We start from the raw sequence: 15,773 nt of genomic DNA, 5'->3' as shown, positions 1-15,773 counted from the left end.
ACACAAAAAAAATACCGAACGATCGAACATAACCAAAAGGAAAGATAAGGTGGTCGAACGACCACTCCAACGAACACCTACACTACTAGCCGAACGTCTCACTGTTCGGTCTTCACCTCAACTTCTACCAGATTCTTCTCTTTCCAGCGCATCTTCCAGTCGTTCGTCTCCTTCTGCTCACATCCACACGGATGATCTTCGCAATGACAAGACGGACGTACAAGGACGAGACAACACAAGAAAAAAACACAGGGTAAGCTTATGTAATTTAATTCATATATCGACATATAAGGTAAACATTTCCACACACACAAGATTAATTCAACATTTATAACCATACGAAAACTATGACTAGACTGACCGTCCGGACTGTATGAATCTGTGTAACTACAGGCGTTCGTGCACCCGGGTGATGTAGTAACTGTAATTCTCATCAGCTGCCACCCGAGGTTAGCCCTATCAGTCCAAAGTACCCGTAAGGACTAGGACCTCCTGTCGTTCCCACACATGACCTACCCTCCTCTACGTGAGGATGAGTACTCACGGAACATCAGGATGAACTGCCATCAGTAGCATAACCCCAGTCATACTTTACCAATTCCAACATTCAATACATGAGTCATTCCTCCCCGGAACGCTCGTTCAAAAGTCACAACGTTCTTTCCATCTCATGTACTTTTCATCATTTATCATTCATCATTGTACATTCATTTTTTATCATCAATTTGAAGACCAACAAATAACGAACGTTCTGTCCCCACCAAGAACGAGGACGAACACTGAGGACGGGATCAAAAGACGCTCATCCTATATCAGAATACGAACGACAGAGTTACGTTTAATTTTGGGAATAACCGAGTAATGTCCTGTTTCCTTGGACGAACGTTATGTACCATGGGAATCAGTTGAATGAACTGACCCTCGTGAATTCAAACCAATATTCCAAGAATAAATTAAGTGTGAAGGCTCTAGGCCGAATACATCGAATGTAGACATCTCAAGGTCTTAACGGACCATATTTAGAATAGTTGTCATAATGAAATCAACTGCCAGTCGATGACCGAACGTGGTAAAGGAAAGTTTCTTCTGAAGTGGACGTACGCTATTTCATTAGAGTAAGTACGAGCGCTCAGTATAAGACCGAGCACCACTTAGAGCGAGCGCTAGGTGTAAGACCGAGCACTTATCCATACGAGCGCTTGGTATAAGACCGAGCACTACTCAATACGAGCGCTTGGTATAAGACCGAGCACCAATAATCTTAAATAATAACTGTTGAAGTAACGTTTACGAACGGTGAAATATACTATTACATACATATATAAAAGAATGGAGTTTATCAAAGAATACCCAGATACGACCGTTGCTTGGCCGAACGCTCAAACATGGTATTTTAACACGAGGACGCTCGTCCTCATCTAGGGTTCGGTCCAAAGGAAGACTTTCATTTTAACTAGGTTACACGGGAAAACCGAACGGTCAAAGACCGTTCAACACGAACGTACATTATCACGGGAAACTCTTTTTCAATCCATTTACATTCCAGTTCATTTCTCATCATACAATCTCATAGTTTCATGCGTTCATATCAACATCAACTTCCACATTTCATACAATCCATATCATGTAAATTCATGTATTTCATTTCAACCAATCAACAAACGTTCATACCATTTACTAACATCAACATCATGCATTATACTCATGCAGTCAAATAACGAATGTTCATACAAAACACAATCAAACGAATTAAATCAAATAAGCTTCCCTTACCCGGATTCGTGACTGAAACGTACTAACGTATGTTCTTGGTTCGTCCACTACCACTTCTATCCTCAAGGTCACTCAACTCTTGCAAACTAAAAACAAGTTACATAATCAAGATTTGATTCAGACAAAGTGAATGCATGCAACCAGGTTTGGTTTTGCATGAAACCCATGAACGAACAACTAAAGGAAAAACTTACCCGCTTCAAACTTGAACTTGTTCGGTTTAATGGAAAGCTTAGGACGCCTGGATCAATTCTACGGTTTCTGAAAGTCGATCGGAGAAGAGAGTAGTGAGTGTTTTCTGAGAGAAGACGTAGAGGAGGTAGAGAAAAGGAGGAGAAAAAGGGGATTCTTCAGAATTCTGGAAAGAGGGTGCATGCAGAGAGTGGAGTAGATTTTTCTGAAAATTCAAGTTTTGCTCCACATTCGAGAACAAACGTCCCCTCTTCAGCCGACACCTGTTTTCTACTAACTGGTTTCCGACTCCCCTCATCATGACACCTGGCGTCCGTTGTTGAAGTGTCGCGCTCTCAGAGTGACACGCAAACTGCACTGCGCTCCTCACTCCAGACTCCATGCAGCGTGACACCTGGCGTCCGTTGGTGAAGTGTCTCGCTCTGCGGTCGCCACGTACGTTGTTGAGGTGTCTCGTTCTCCAGCTACCACGCGTACTCCAGCGTACGTTATTTTCCAGGGTCTTACATTAGTTGTTCTTGGAAAATTTATTCATGAATCTAATCTCAAATATTTCACGTTTTTACCATACAACATGAAATTAACCTTTTAAATACTAAAATATATATTCAGTCTTCATGTTAACTTTATATTGATGAATTTAGTTAATATAATAACTGAAATTAAAGATAAAGTATAATTTAACATCAATACAAATAGCTCCAAACTAAAAAAAGATCCAAATTTTTATTTGGTGGATCAAATTAGATATGAAATTTAAAATGTAGCACCTAGAGGATCTCGAGAGTTCAATATTAATTTTATATATGAAATATAACAATGGTCTGTACAGTATTTGTATTTTCGTATTCTTTATTAATAAACTATCAATAAAAGCATAAGCACTTGATTTTAATATTTGATCATTTTTAGTGTCTATGACCAATCGTAAGAGTGAATTAAACTCTTATTTAAATAAATGGTAAAAATACAGTAGTAAAATAATGATATATTGTCCTCTTTTTAAAACATGAAATAAGAAGGTATAATATTTTGAAGTTCAGTTTTACTATCAAGACTTTTAATCTTCTAAAGGTCATCAATTAATTGCCATTATATAAAAATTTATTAAAAATAAAATAAAATAAAAGATATAAAGCATAAAAAGACAACACTACACTTCTAAAATATAATCACACTATCTTCTAAACATGATAATATACGTTGTTTGTTATTCTATCTTTTCAAAATATTTTCCTTGCTTTAATAAAATAATTGTAAATAATTCAGTAAAATATTTTTTTATATAAAAAAAAACAATTTTAGGACTGAAAAATAACCTCTTATTTTGGAAAATTGAAAAAAGTAGGTTTTCTTAAATGACTTTTAAATTATCACATTAAAGAGTTTATAAATTATTTTTAGAAATAAAAAGATTTTTATATTATCATTTAATTGTTTTTTTCCACAATTAGTTTTTTTTCTTTAGTACCTATTTTAAAAAATGTAGTGGTCTCATTATAATTTGCACCAATCGAGTTAACTCGGTGATGTGGTAATACCTTCTTCTTCTTATTATTATTATTATTATTTTTATAATTAAAATTAAAAGAACAAAGATTAATTTACAAATACAAAATACTTTTATAATAAAATGTTATACTACTTTGATAAATATGTATAATAGATCATTAAACAGTATTGATTTTTTTTAAATCAAATCTGACATAACGTGAGATTGATATTGATATAAATAGAGTAAAATACATAAAAAGATATGTATCAAATATTACAATTGTAATTTTTCCAGTCTAAAAACTTATATATATTATAATCAAACTAACAATACTTACAGTTAAGTCATACTAATATATATTATTTGATTCTTTTATTAAATGGAAAATAGACTTGAACAATAAAATCAAAATTAAAGATATATTCTTCTGAAAATTACTTATATCTTTACAACTCCTATATCAGAATTTTATCTTTACAGGCTTTATTATTTGATTTGTGGGTAATTTTCGGGAAATTTCGCGCGCGAGAAACCCTAAGCGGAACCCTGATTCATTCGATTCGCTGTTGAATCCGAATTTGGAACTTGGAAGATTAGGGAGCAATGGCTATTGCAGCTCCAGGGCAATTGAACGTTAATGAATCGCCCACTTGTGGATCCAGAAGTGTCGATTGCTTCGAGAAACTGGAGCAAATTGGCGAAGGCACATATGGGTTAGTTTTCAATTTCTGTACTGCTTAAGCTTTACATTATTTTTGGGTTGTCTTTTTTAATATGGAAGTTGAAAATGTATGTTCTCAATTATAACAAAGCGTGTTTACTATATGCAACACTCTATTGGAACAATCCCATATATTTTGTTAAGCTAGGCTGAAATTCAAAGCAACTTAAACCTGAACATTTAGGGGTCTTGATCTTGAGCACCTATCTCTTATCAATCAGAGCATTTTAGAGTGAAGAAATCGTTATAGTTATTTATTGGTGGGTGCTTTGGGGTTTAATTGTTATATATCCTTTTTTTTTAAATTTATTTATTGGTTCCATGTTTTAAAATTGTGATCACCGTTTCAGTTTTGTTGGCAATCCTTGATGTTGTGTGAAATTGTGAAAAAATGTGGCTGATGGGACCGCATTTCAGTTGCAATGTGGTTGCAAGGACCCTATAACCGTGATGTTTGTGGCTACGATCACGGTTACAGAAGCTTTTGTTAAAACCTCGATCTATTTTCTATGGTTTAGTTGGCTATTACTCTTGTGCAATTTGTTTTCTTATGTTCCCTTGCTCTCTTTCTCTGTGCAGTAGATTTTTTCGCCGCATTAATTTCTTCTATGGAGATAGCTTCCAACTTCATCACGCATAAAATGTCATCTAGTTGTAGCATTGTTCACATCAATGTCATCCGCTTCCTTTCTGATGCATTCTGAAGTGAATTGATATACCTTCATACATTTATGCTTGCAGTCAGGTTTACATGGCTAAAGAGATCAAAACTGGTGAAATTGTTGCTCTGAAGAAAATACGTATGGACAATGAGAGAGAGGGGGTATATCTTTGATTAAAAAAATTCATAATTTATCACATTCCATTCAGTGGACCTAAATCAGAAGTTACAGCACGTTCTGTTGGTACAAATTTTCCTCTGAACTGTGTTGTTAATTTTGCCATTGCAGTTTCCTATAACTGCTATACGAGAAATCAAAATTCTTAAGAAACTACATCATGAAAATGTGATCAAGCTGAAAGAAATTGTGACTTCTCCAGGTACCCTTTTTCAAGATCTAAATTAGCTTCACTATCAAATTTAGACGACTTAGGATTTAAAAGTTTGTTTTATTTATACATCTAGAATGTTATTTTTTTTCTTTCAGGTCCTGAGAAAGATGAACAGGGGAGGCCAGGCAAGTCATTCATTCTTGTATGAGCCCGACTGCTGGGCAGTATCATTACTATGCTTTGTAGTTCTAGTGTGTGAATATTTCCATCAATTTGCTTTGGGGTTAGCATACTAACCCTAGTTTGTCCGCTTTTTATTCTTGTTTTTGGGATTGCAGATGGTAACAAATATAGAGGTGGCATCTATATGGTCTTTGAATACATGGACCATGATTTAACAGGCCTTGCTGACCGACCTGGGATGAGATTTACAGTTCCCCAAATTAAGGTATTACTGTTAATACCAAGTTTTATTTCATATATTAATAGTTGCTTGTTTTATTGTTATCTGAATGGTGTTTCACTTCCTTTCGTAAGTGTTACATGAGACAACTGTTGACGGGGCTTCACTATTGTCATGTAAATCAAGTACTCCATCGTGATATCAAAGGTCTGTATATTGAAAAGATTGTTTTAGTTTAGGATGTAAAATTTTATTATTCTTATTTTATGTATTTTTTTTCTGTTGCAGGCTCAAATCTTCTTATAGACAACGAGGGAAACCTTAAGCTTGCAGATTTTGGACTAGCACGATCGTTTTCTAATGACCAAAATGCTAATCTTACAAATCGTGTCATTACATTATGGTACAGGTAATTACCAAAATGCTGATAAAAACGTTATGGTATAGGTAATTAATGTCATCTTTTGTCATGAGTTATGATTGGACGAGGGATATTTTGAGTGTTTTTTTATATATGTAGACCTCCTGAGTTGCTGCTTGGGACAACAAAGTATGGGCCTGCTGTAGATATGTGGTCAGTTGGGTGCATTTTTGCTGAGCTTCTTCAAGGGAAGCCTATCTTTCCTGGAAAAGATGAGGTTAGTAATATTCTATATATGATAAGTTGAGAGAAATTAGAAGCTAAATTGATGACTGATTGATGTGATATTGAGTGCAACGGACTAGTTATGGTTTTGTCTTGTATTATTATCAGCGAGCTTATGCATAAATGGTATCAAGAAGAGATTCTTTACATTGTAGCTCATCATATTCAGTGTCTTGATACTTGCCACAAGCATAAACTACCTTTCTGTTTCATTAAAATAAATTTTTATTTATTTTGTTTGATTTTAAATATAAGCATTTCTCTGAAAGTTAATTTTAGGTTAAATTAAAAATAAAAAATTTAGTCCTCACCTGTGACTCCAGTTTTTTTTGTAGTCCCGTAATTAAAAAGTTAGTCTTCACTTGTGACACCAGTTTTCGTTGTAGTCCCTGCATGTAAAAACTCGACATATTGTTCTACATTCCATACAGTAATTGGTCTCTGCAGTTTGCTAAAGTTAGTACAAGTGTTAGATATATTTTTTTTTTATTGAGGGACAACAACAGAAAAATTTCGTGTGTCAGGTGTAGATATCAATATTTAGAATTTTTTTTCTCATGTAGGGATGAAAACAAAGTGTATTTTTTGTATAAGAATTAAAACTAAATAAAGTATCTAATATAGATTACAAATTTACTACCAATTAAATATCAGGGTTTCATTTGTAAATATTTTTCATGTAGGGACTCAAATGTAGAGTGTTTCCCTGCAGAAACTGAAATGGACAAGTGTTAGGACTTGAGTCTAAATTTTTATTTTAAAGGTGATTTATATTTTTATCATCAAGAAAAGATGAAATGCTAATGATGATGTTTGTGTACATTGCTGGATCTCTAACCTGCCCAATACTTTGGAAATTTAGTCATTACGTTGCATTACACTCCTGATCTTTTTTTTTTAAATACATGACATTACTGTATATCCTCGTGATAAATTTTTTTCCAGCTTAAATGTAATGCCGGCTTTGTTTGTAACCATTGTAGCCAGAACAATTAAATAAAATATATGAGCTGTGTGGAGCACCAACTGAAATCAACTGGCCTGGGGTTTCTAAGATACCTTATTATAATAAATTTATGCCAACAAGGCCAATGAAAAGACGTTTGAGGGAAGTTTTCCGGCAGTAAGTATCAAAATATACATGCTTTTCTATCCACCAGAAAAGCTAACCTGTATTTCATTTCCTGGGATTTTTTTTTATATTTAAATAGCTTGTTTCCCTATGACTTACAGTTTTGATCATCATGCTCTGGAGTTGTTGGAGAAGATGTTGACACTTGATCCAGCACAGGTATCATTTCTTCACTTATAAGTCTGATTTATTAATTGTTAAATAATCTTGAATTTTTATTTTACAGGGTTCAAATGCCTGTTTTTCGTAGTTTTATTTTTTATCGCTCCATCTATTTTATTATGACATGGTTAACTGTATCTACAATAGCTGGCTTGTTTTATTATATCATGGATGTTGACAAAAATCTCAGTAAACTTAAGAGAAAAGTGCTATGCGTCTGGTTTTTCCTTTGTGAAAAACGGAAAAACATCAATGGCAGTGCTTGCTGGTTCAGACGAATTCTGTAAAGTAATTATATATGTGCTGTAATTGATAAATATGAAGTTGTGTTGGCGTAACCTGAAAATTTTTTGTAACCAAAAAATCTAAGCGAAGTAATTATTTTCCACTTGTTTACGTGATTTTATGACGATTAATTATTTTGTGTTTGTCGATTTGATTTCTTCAGAGAATTACTGCGAAAGATGCACTTGATGCTGAGTATTTCTGGACAGATCCATTACCATGTGACCCCAAGAGGTAAGAACTTCCATGTATTTTAGTTACTTATTTTCAGAATGCCACTTTTTGCGTGAAAATATGTCTTCTTAATAGGAATAAATATCTTCTCATTCACTCCTTTTCCTTTCCTTTTTACTTTATTGTTTCTACTCGACTAATCGTTTTCTGGTCGATACTTTTCAACTTCCTACTCTTATGTACGGCTTAGTTTGCCCAAGTACGAGTCATCGCATGAGTTTCAGACAAAGAAAAAGCGCCAACAGCAACGGCAAAATGAAGAAATGGCTAAGCGTCAGAAAATGCAGCACCCACAGCAGCACAGTCGTCTTCCCCCCATTCAGCAGCCCGGACAACATGGTCAAATGCGGTCAGGACCAAACCAACAGATTCATGGCTCTCAACCCCCAGTTGCTGCAGGACCCACTCATCATTATGGGAAACCTAGAGGTCCATCTGGTGGACCAGGAAGAAAAATATCCTCCCAATGGGAACCAAGGCGGAGGATACAATCACCCAAATCGAGGAGGTCAAGGTGGTGGTTATGGCACTGGACCTTATCCTCCTCAAGGGCGGGGGGCACCTTATGGGTCCAATAACATGCCTGGTGGCGGTCCTCGCGGTGGCGGTGGTGGTGGCAGTGGGTATGGAGTTGGAGCTCCAAATTATCCCCAACAAGGTGGTCCATATGGGGGTTCAGCAGCTGGTCGTGGCTCGAACATGATGGGTGGAAACCGCAATCAACAACAGTATGGTTGGCAGCAGTAAATATACTTTCTTACGATGATCAATATTAGCACTATGATTTGGCAATACCCTGATAAATTTGAGACAGATCTGACTATTAATGGATCAAGCTATTTAGAAGAAGATATGAGATCTGACGTCTATGTTTTGTATATTATTGAGATATACTATTCTCATTAAGTACCTGGAAACCTTTGTGATGTGTGCATGCACCTTCAGTAATGTTTGGTGCTCCTAATCATAAGGGCTCCACAAAAGAAGAGTGAACCTCCGATTTTTTAGTTTTTTTTTTCTCTATACTCATTGAATCCTGTGCATTATGTATGGATGATAGCAGCATACTTCAAAATGTGTTATAAGCAGCTGCTTACTGATTCTTTTCAGGATACTTGTACAACTTTTTGTTAGTTTTATACTTTAGTATGACAGGCACGATATGTAGTAATAAATAAATAAATAGGCTCAATATGGATGGTTATGGTGGGGTAGGGAACTGAAATTAATGAATTACGATAGATTGTGGAAGAAGTAAACAAATTTCAAAGGAGGCAGAAGTGGGGAAGAATGGAGCCTGTGGAATTCTGTCATTTGTTTTTCTATTGTTCCATCATGCAAGGAGCTACTTTCTACTTTCTAATTAGTGCCATTATTTGATTTTATTTTCTTGAATGACAGCTTTGTAACAGAGGTTTACTCCACTGATATAATTCTAATACAGTATCAAAATTACTTAGTACATTCTGCTTTATATCTTATTTCCTATTATAATGTCGAAGCACATTTAAAACATTAGAAAAATTAACAACCCACTTATAAAAAAATAAAATTGATTCTTTTTTATTAATTTTTAAACTGCACCCAGGCACCCACCCACTGAAGAATGCACTAGGTTCAAATGTTCTTATTTTTAATCGTGGATAATTGGAATTCGTAGTGTCACATGTTATACTTTCTACAATCGTTCCAACCTAAAGTTATTGTTGATACTTACAAAGCATCCATATACTAAATTTTCTTTTTCATATTAACCTTACATTAGTTGGTTATTTTGAATGCCGAAATAATTAAAACAAATGCAAATAAATTTAGACTTCTTTTCGTTGCTATGAAAAGTATTTTTCTAAACAATCCAAAAAAATTGATTATCTTAAAATAATTTTTTTATATAACATATATAAGTGCAAAAACTCATTATATATAATTGATTACATCAACAGCGCTATATATTACAGTGTAATATGATTTGCAATACCTCTCTAATATATTATTTAATTAATACCCTCTTTTTGAAGTTTTTTATTACTCCTTAACCACTACTCTAAGGACATTAATTACGAAGAGTCAGCGTAGATGCTACCAAATTTATATTGCATGTAAATTGTGTGAATATAGAGTTTGTCTGGTTAATTCAATTTTTACAAAAATTAGAAGACTAATAAACCTAAAAGAACACGTGAATTAAGAAATCATTGTTATAGTAAAATTTGTTTTATATTAATTTATTTAAAAAATAGATTTTACCTAATCTTAATATTTACAAAAAAAATAAAATTCTATTCTTCCTTTATACTTTTTCTCTCCTAAAAGTGTTTCTAACAAATTTTATTCAAACTTACTACTATTTGCACCAAAAATTGAAAGAACAAAACACTGGTTGGGATGCAGAAGCATTATTAGCAGAGAGAGAAAAACAGCTCATAGTCTGTTATTATTTGTAGCTGATTTTTGGGAATGACTAGAATGCTTTGTTGTATGATTCTCAGTTCCAGATTTTGGGGTTCTTGGGAATGAATTTGAGGAATTTAGTGCTTCCAATTCTGCTAGCACATTCACCATAGTTGGTCTGTTTTTTGGATCTGTATTTAGACACCGTAGTGCAAGTATTGCTGCTGCCTGTGCTCCTCTCTTGGAGTATTGACCACCTAACCTTGTGTCCATGATTCTCCAAATTCTTCTGCTATCACTCAGGAATGGCCTTGCCCAATCCACCAGTGTTTCTTCCGAAAATCCAGGTTTCTCATCTTCAACTACACTCCTTCCTGTTAGTAACTCTAACAACACAACTCCAAAGCTGTATACATCACTCCTTGGGGTCAAATGACCTGTTTGTTTATTCAAATGGCAAAGTTATTATATTTAGCAAAAGATAGGTTCATCAACTTCATAAATCATGGACATAACATCACAGTACATGGTGTAGACAAATCTCTCTTGTAAATAAACTGATTCACCTATGTTGTTATTGTGCTATTCATGCAATCAACAATGCAATTTATAGAGTCACATATTTCTTACTGTTGTACTCAAAACAAACAAAAATGACTAATACATTAACTATAACGGTTAATACATTAACTATTCATAAGACTCCAACGGATAATACATTTAAGTTTATTCTACACCCAACACATGGAGCACTAATTAGTATTTGTCAGAAGGCTCTCTAGAGTTTTGAAGAAATATTATGAACTGTTTTGCCCTTTAGTTTTATATTATGTGTAATGGCATATAATTTAGCCAATTTTGCTTCTTCATTTTAAGCTGTGATCCTGCATGAAGAAGTGACTGACAAATTGCCTACGCTAGGTGCTAGGTCTCTTTTACCAAGTACTAACACACGGTAGTGTAGTAAACTGGTATAGTATGCATTCAGATTGGAATAATTTTTATGATAAAAGTAAGTCTCAAGTGTTCATTAACAGTAATAACAGTGTACTATTGCATCTTTTTTGTGTCTCAATTGTTCCTTGCTTTTTTTTTTGGTACTGTCAATCCGAACATCCAAAAGCTAAGAACCTAACACTTTTCATAAAAGGGTATAGAAAAATGGAAAGGTTACTTTACCTGTAGCTACATACTCCGGTGCAGCATAACCATGAGTACCAATAACTCTGGTTGAAACATGAGTGTTGTCTCCTGTAGGACCATCTCTTGCCAAGCCAAAATCCGAAAGCTTTGGGTTGAAATCCTGCATATATCATAGTTCTACTCTTTCAGAATGAAGACATACATGCAAACAACAGGTGTTGTTTTCTTCACAAATTCACAAGCCAAACTTTCAGTGTTAAATACCGAATCAAGTAGGATGTTGGCTGCCTTTAAATCACGATATATAACATTTCTATCCAGGGTATGTAAAAATGTTAATCCTCTTGCAACAGCAACTGCAATGTTGATCCGGATAGTCCAGGGAATAGGTTGAACACCTTCTGCAGAAATATAAAACCAAAATTAAGGTATTATGAATCAGGAGGAAACTATGGTTCAGTTCAAAAACAACTATGTTGAACATAAGGGTGTAAATACTAAACAAGTCAGAAGTTCTGTTAGGGTCTGAATTAGACCTCAACTGCTTATTAAAAATCAAGGTTTAGACTTTTTAAAAAGCTTGTTTATGTATAAAGGCTAAGTTTCTTGAGACTCTGCAAAATGTCTATTAGACTTGATAGGTTGGTCTGGTTATATATATAACATTACATTATACAAATAATATATAAAAATATATGCCACAATATACTAATATAAAAACATAATTACCAATAATGATTTTTTGAAGGCCAATCTAGACTTATAGGCTTATAGATCTTATATAAAACAGGTTTTGAGGTTAAGCCGAGCGTTCAAACAAGCAAAGTTATGACTTTAACATTGACATATAATAGACAATCAGATCAGACTCAGATTTTGCAATTATGAATTAGACCAGGTTTAAGTTTACCAAAGTTTGGCTTAATCTCATTCTAACCCCTTTGTACATTAGTATTCAAATGGATTAATGGAGACTAAATATGTTGAGTGAATGCACAACCTCTGCATGAATGATTTTCCAAACTTCCTTTATACAATAAGCAAGACTAAGCTTTGGTGGTAGGCCTAAACTCAAACTAGAACAGATTAGGTTTAGGTCTACATCCAAAGCTTAGTCTTGCCTATTTCAACCCCTTTGTACAATGGTACCCAATGCATCATTTCAGACTAAATATCTTGAAGAGTAAATGCACTACTTACTTCTAAATAAATGATTTTCCAAACTTCCTTTATGCATAAACTCATAAACTAGAAGCCTGTTTTTTCCATCTGAGCAGTAACCAATAAGTTTCACCAGATTTTCATGGTGAAGCTGGCTTAGATAATTGACTTCTGCCTGCAAACATAATGGGCAGAAAATGAGTCAAGGCTTACCAACACCAAGAAGTTATACAACAGTTTAAGAGTTTGTGTAGGACTTGGACATACCAGCCATTCTCTGTGGCCTTGAAAACTTTCTGGTTTAAGGTTTTTGATGGCCACAACAATTCCAGTCCCTGGTCTTGTGGGAGCATAAGTGTTCTCATCTATCCATCCCTTGTATACAAACCCAAACCCTCCTTCTCCAATCAAGTTTTCTTGCCTGAAGTTCTTAGTGGCCTCTTTTAGTTCATTGAAGGTGAAGGACTTTAGGTTACTGGAGATACGTTTGTCAACATTTGATCCTAAAGTTTTTAAAGGAGCTTTTCCTTCAGTAGATTTTGAGTTCTCTTTTGTCTTACTTCGAGACTTTGAGCCTCCTGAGAGTAAATGAAATGCAAGTTACAATCAGCCACTACAGTAACTTCTCTATTTTTGTACAGAAGATTGTACTATTATGCGTAAATTAATCTGAAACACTGTCTATAAATTAATTTGGCACACATGTATATACACAAATATTGTCACTTCTTTGAGAGAGATGAAATCAAAGAGTTGAAAGGCAACTAAGAATGTTAATTCATACCAGTCACTGCTTCTAAGAAGAAATAAAAGGCGAAAATCATCCAACATTATTTAGAACCTGAATCAAAGCGAAGAAACCTCACAATTTCCATCATTTTCATACCAATACCCACACAATCTGGAGGCTTACATTTAAGTTAACAAAAATACAAAAAAATCCATCCAGTTCTACGAAACCAAGGCCTTGAGAACACTAAAAAACAAGAAAACAGAACAAGAAGGTTCATAGAAAAATAGCTAGTCCAGTAATCTTCCAGGTTACAGCCTGTGAACTATTGTTTTAACTCTTACCCTTTGGAAACCATCGCCTTCTTCTTCTTCTTCTCTCCGTGTAAACCAAAGACACAAAAATGGAACCATCCACCATGACAAACAAATATCAAAATTCAAAGCATCAAAGCAGAAGAAAAACAACTCAAGGCTTATTTATATTTTGCACTAAAGAAAAATGAGGGCAAACACACACACACACACGATTAAAACAACCAAATTAAAACTGACCAAAGAAACTTGTGGAAGACACATGAGCCACTGGTTTTCTGCAGCTGTTTCCCATGATCAAAGTTTTAATCTTTTGTATCAGAGGAGAGAACAACAACACCAATGGCGAACAGGGTGCGAATGAAAAGATCTCCAAGCTGTGTGGGGGGAAAGAAGAAGTAAAAAGAAGATGTGCACTGTATGGGCTTAGATAAAGAAGTGGAAGCAAAGGCTGACAGAGGAAACAGCCCAGTCAATGGGAGGAAAATTTTGCTAATCGCTGTACAAACATAACTCGTTTGCTCGCTTTGACTCTTCAAAGATTGAAGTGTGGTAAGGGCCATGCACCCCACAACAGGCTCTACATCACACCTGTTTTTCTTTTTTAATAATTATAGGTAACGTTTTGACTCTTATGTTCGTGATATCAACACGACAGCTTCCTTAAGTTGCCAAGCTGACATCGGAGTTGCAAAAAGAATGTCAACCATGTTACGTTTTAGAGCAATACTCGTATAATCTTAATCTCTACAGAACTTAAGCGTCTTCTGCACATGTTATTATCAATTAAAGTTTATTTATAAGCATGAACTAGTCTAAGTAAATAATTAGTTAATAGTTTAATAAATCTCTAGTTTAATTTGTAGTTTCTAAATAAAAAAAGAAACTACTGAAAAGAACATGATAAGATTTATTGTCGGGTCTCTTTGATTACCATATTCCCAACCATCTGACCGGGCAAAGCACTGTTGTTTTTATAGCTGAAAACTTCAAATGCTTTTCTTCTGGTCTATTTTCTTTGCCGAAGGCATATTTGGTAACAGGATATTGTATTTTGTTAAAACATGTTGGAAGTACAATGCAGATCAGAAACATGAGTAATTTAGAAATAAGTACAAACTTATCCACTTCTTAACAACAGCAAAAAATTGGCTAAATTTTTGCCTTATTTTTAATATTATGTGACTTTCATTTGTAAATCTTGATATGTTGTTTGATAACCATTATAAGTTATCCATGTAGTGTTTCATCCATCTAGTTCTCTGTTTCTTCACACACAGACATGTGCATATATAATAATATGTGTGTTTTCTCGTGGTTTTCTTTGTCAGTCAAATATGTCCCAATTCGTTATTGTGTTGTGTCTTTTGGTAACAACATGTGATGATCATGTGCGATGTTTCCTTCAACTGTATCAGATTTCAAACTGTCATAAAGCCATATGAATTAATTGCATATTCGAAGCACGTTGTTCTAACAAAAAGCACGAACATGCAAGTTGGTGAATTTCAAGATTGCATGCATTTTCAAAGTAATAATTTTTAGTTTCTGTACAAGAAAGAATCCTTAGAACTTTCATAACTTATATATTCAAAATAAATACATAATAATGGGAAAAGAAATAATTTTTCCAACAATTGCTTAGTACTTCTTTTGTGTTGTTCCCACGAGAATGCAAGTTTTTCCTCGTGAACCATGGATCTTGATAGTGGGAATGAGTCTCAAGAACATTCTAAGTCATGAAAAGAACCAATAATACATTTTACACATAATCTTATTTATTGAAAAAATTGTTTATATAATGTATAACCGCTGGCGGTCATGATCGAGAGATCGACTATCTAGTAACAAAACGACCGGTGAAGATATCAATCCAATCACAGATAAAATTAACTATCAAGAATAATTAAGTTGACCTTAATTCAGCTTATTGGTGTGTGGACTGTAATTGGATTAGCCCTAATAAAAACTCATCACAGAATTTTTTAAATACATATT

General features: G+C 34.3%; 1 protein-coding gene and 1 pseudogene across 2 annotated transcripts; one reads left to right on the top strand and one right to left on the bottom strand.

Moving 5' to 3' along the window:
* The first annotated feature begins 3,925 nt into the window (after positions 1–3,925).
* Positions 3,926–9,145, top strand: LOC124847931 (cyclin-dependent kinase C-2-like; annotated as a pseudogene).
* Positions 9,146–10,308: 1,163 nt separating this feature from the next.
* LOC148193722 (putative serine/threonine-protein kinase PBL2) lies at positions 10,309–14,229 on the bottom strand. Of its 2 annotated transcripts, none has more exons than XM_088098434.1 (6): positions 14,016–14,229; positions 12,999–13,309; positions 12,771–12,906; positions 11,835–11,971; positions 11,607–11,730; positions 10,309–10,864 (listed from the first exon to the last, which is right to left on the bottom strand). In XM_088098434.1, the coding sequence occupies exons 1-6, from the start codon at positions 14,068–14,070 to the stop codon at positions 10,458–10,460; spliced, it is 1,170 nt and encodes a 389-aa protein (XP_087954560.1). In that variant the 5' UTR covers positions 14,071–14,229; the 3' UTR covers positions 10,309–10,457. The 2 variants fall into 2 exon arrangements, with proteins under 2 accessions (XP_087954560.1, XP_087954559.1); XM_088098433.1 differs by lacking the exon at positions 14,016–14,229 and adding an exon at positions 13,806–13,991.
* Between the last annotated feature and the right edge of the window lie 1,544 nt (positions 14,230–15,773).

This window comes from Vigna umbellata, chromosome 9, assembly GCF_029865625.1.
Source record: "Vigna umbellata cultivar VRB3 chromosome 9, Vumbellata_1.0, whole genome shotgun sequence".
In the NCBI taxonomy this organism is placed as follows: domain Eukaryota; kingdom Viridiplantae; phylum Streptophyta; class Magnoliopsida; order Fabales; family Fabaceae; genus Vigna; species Vigna umbellata.
This window is presented reverse-complemented; position numbering and strand designations above follow the sequence as displayed.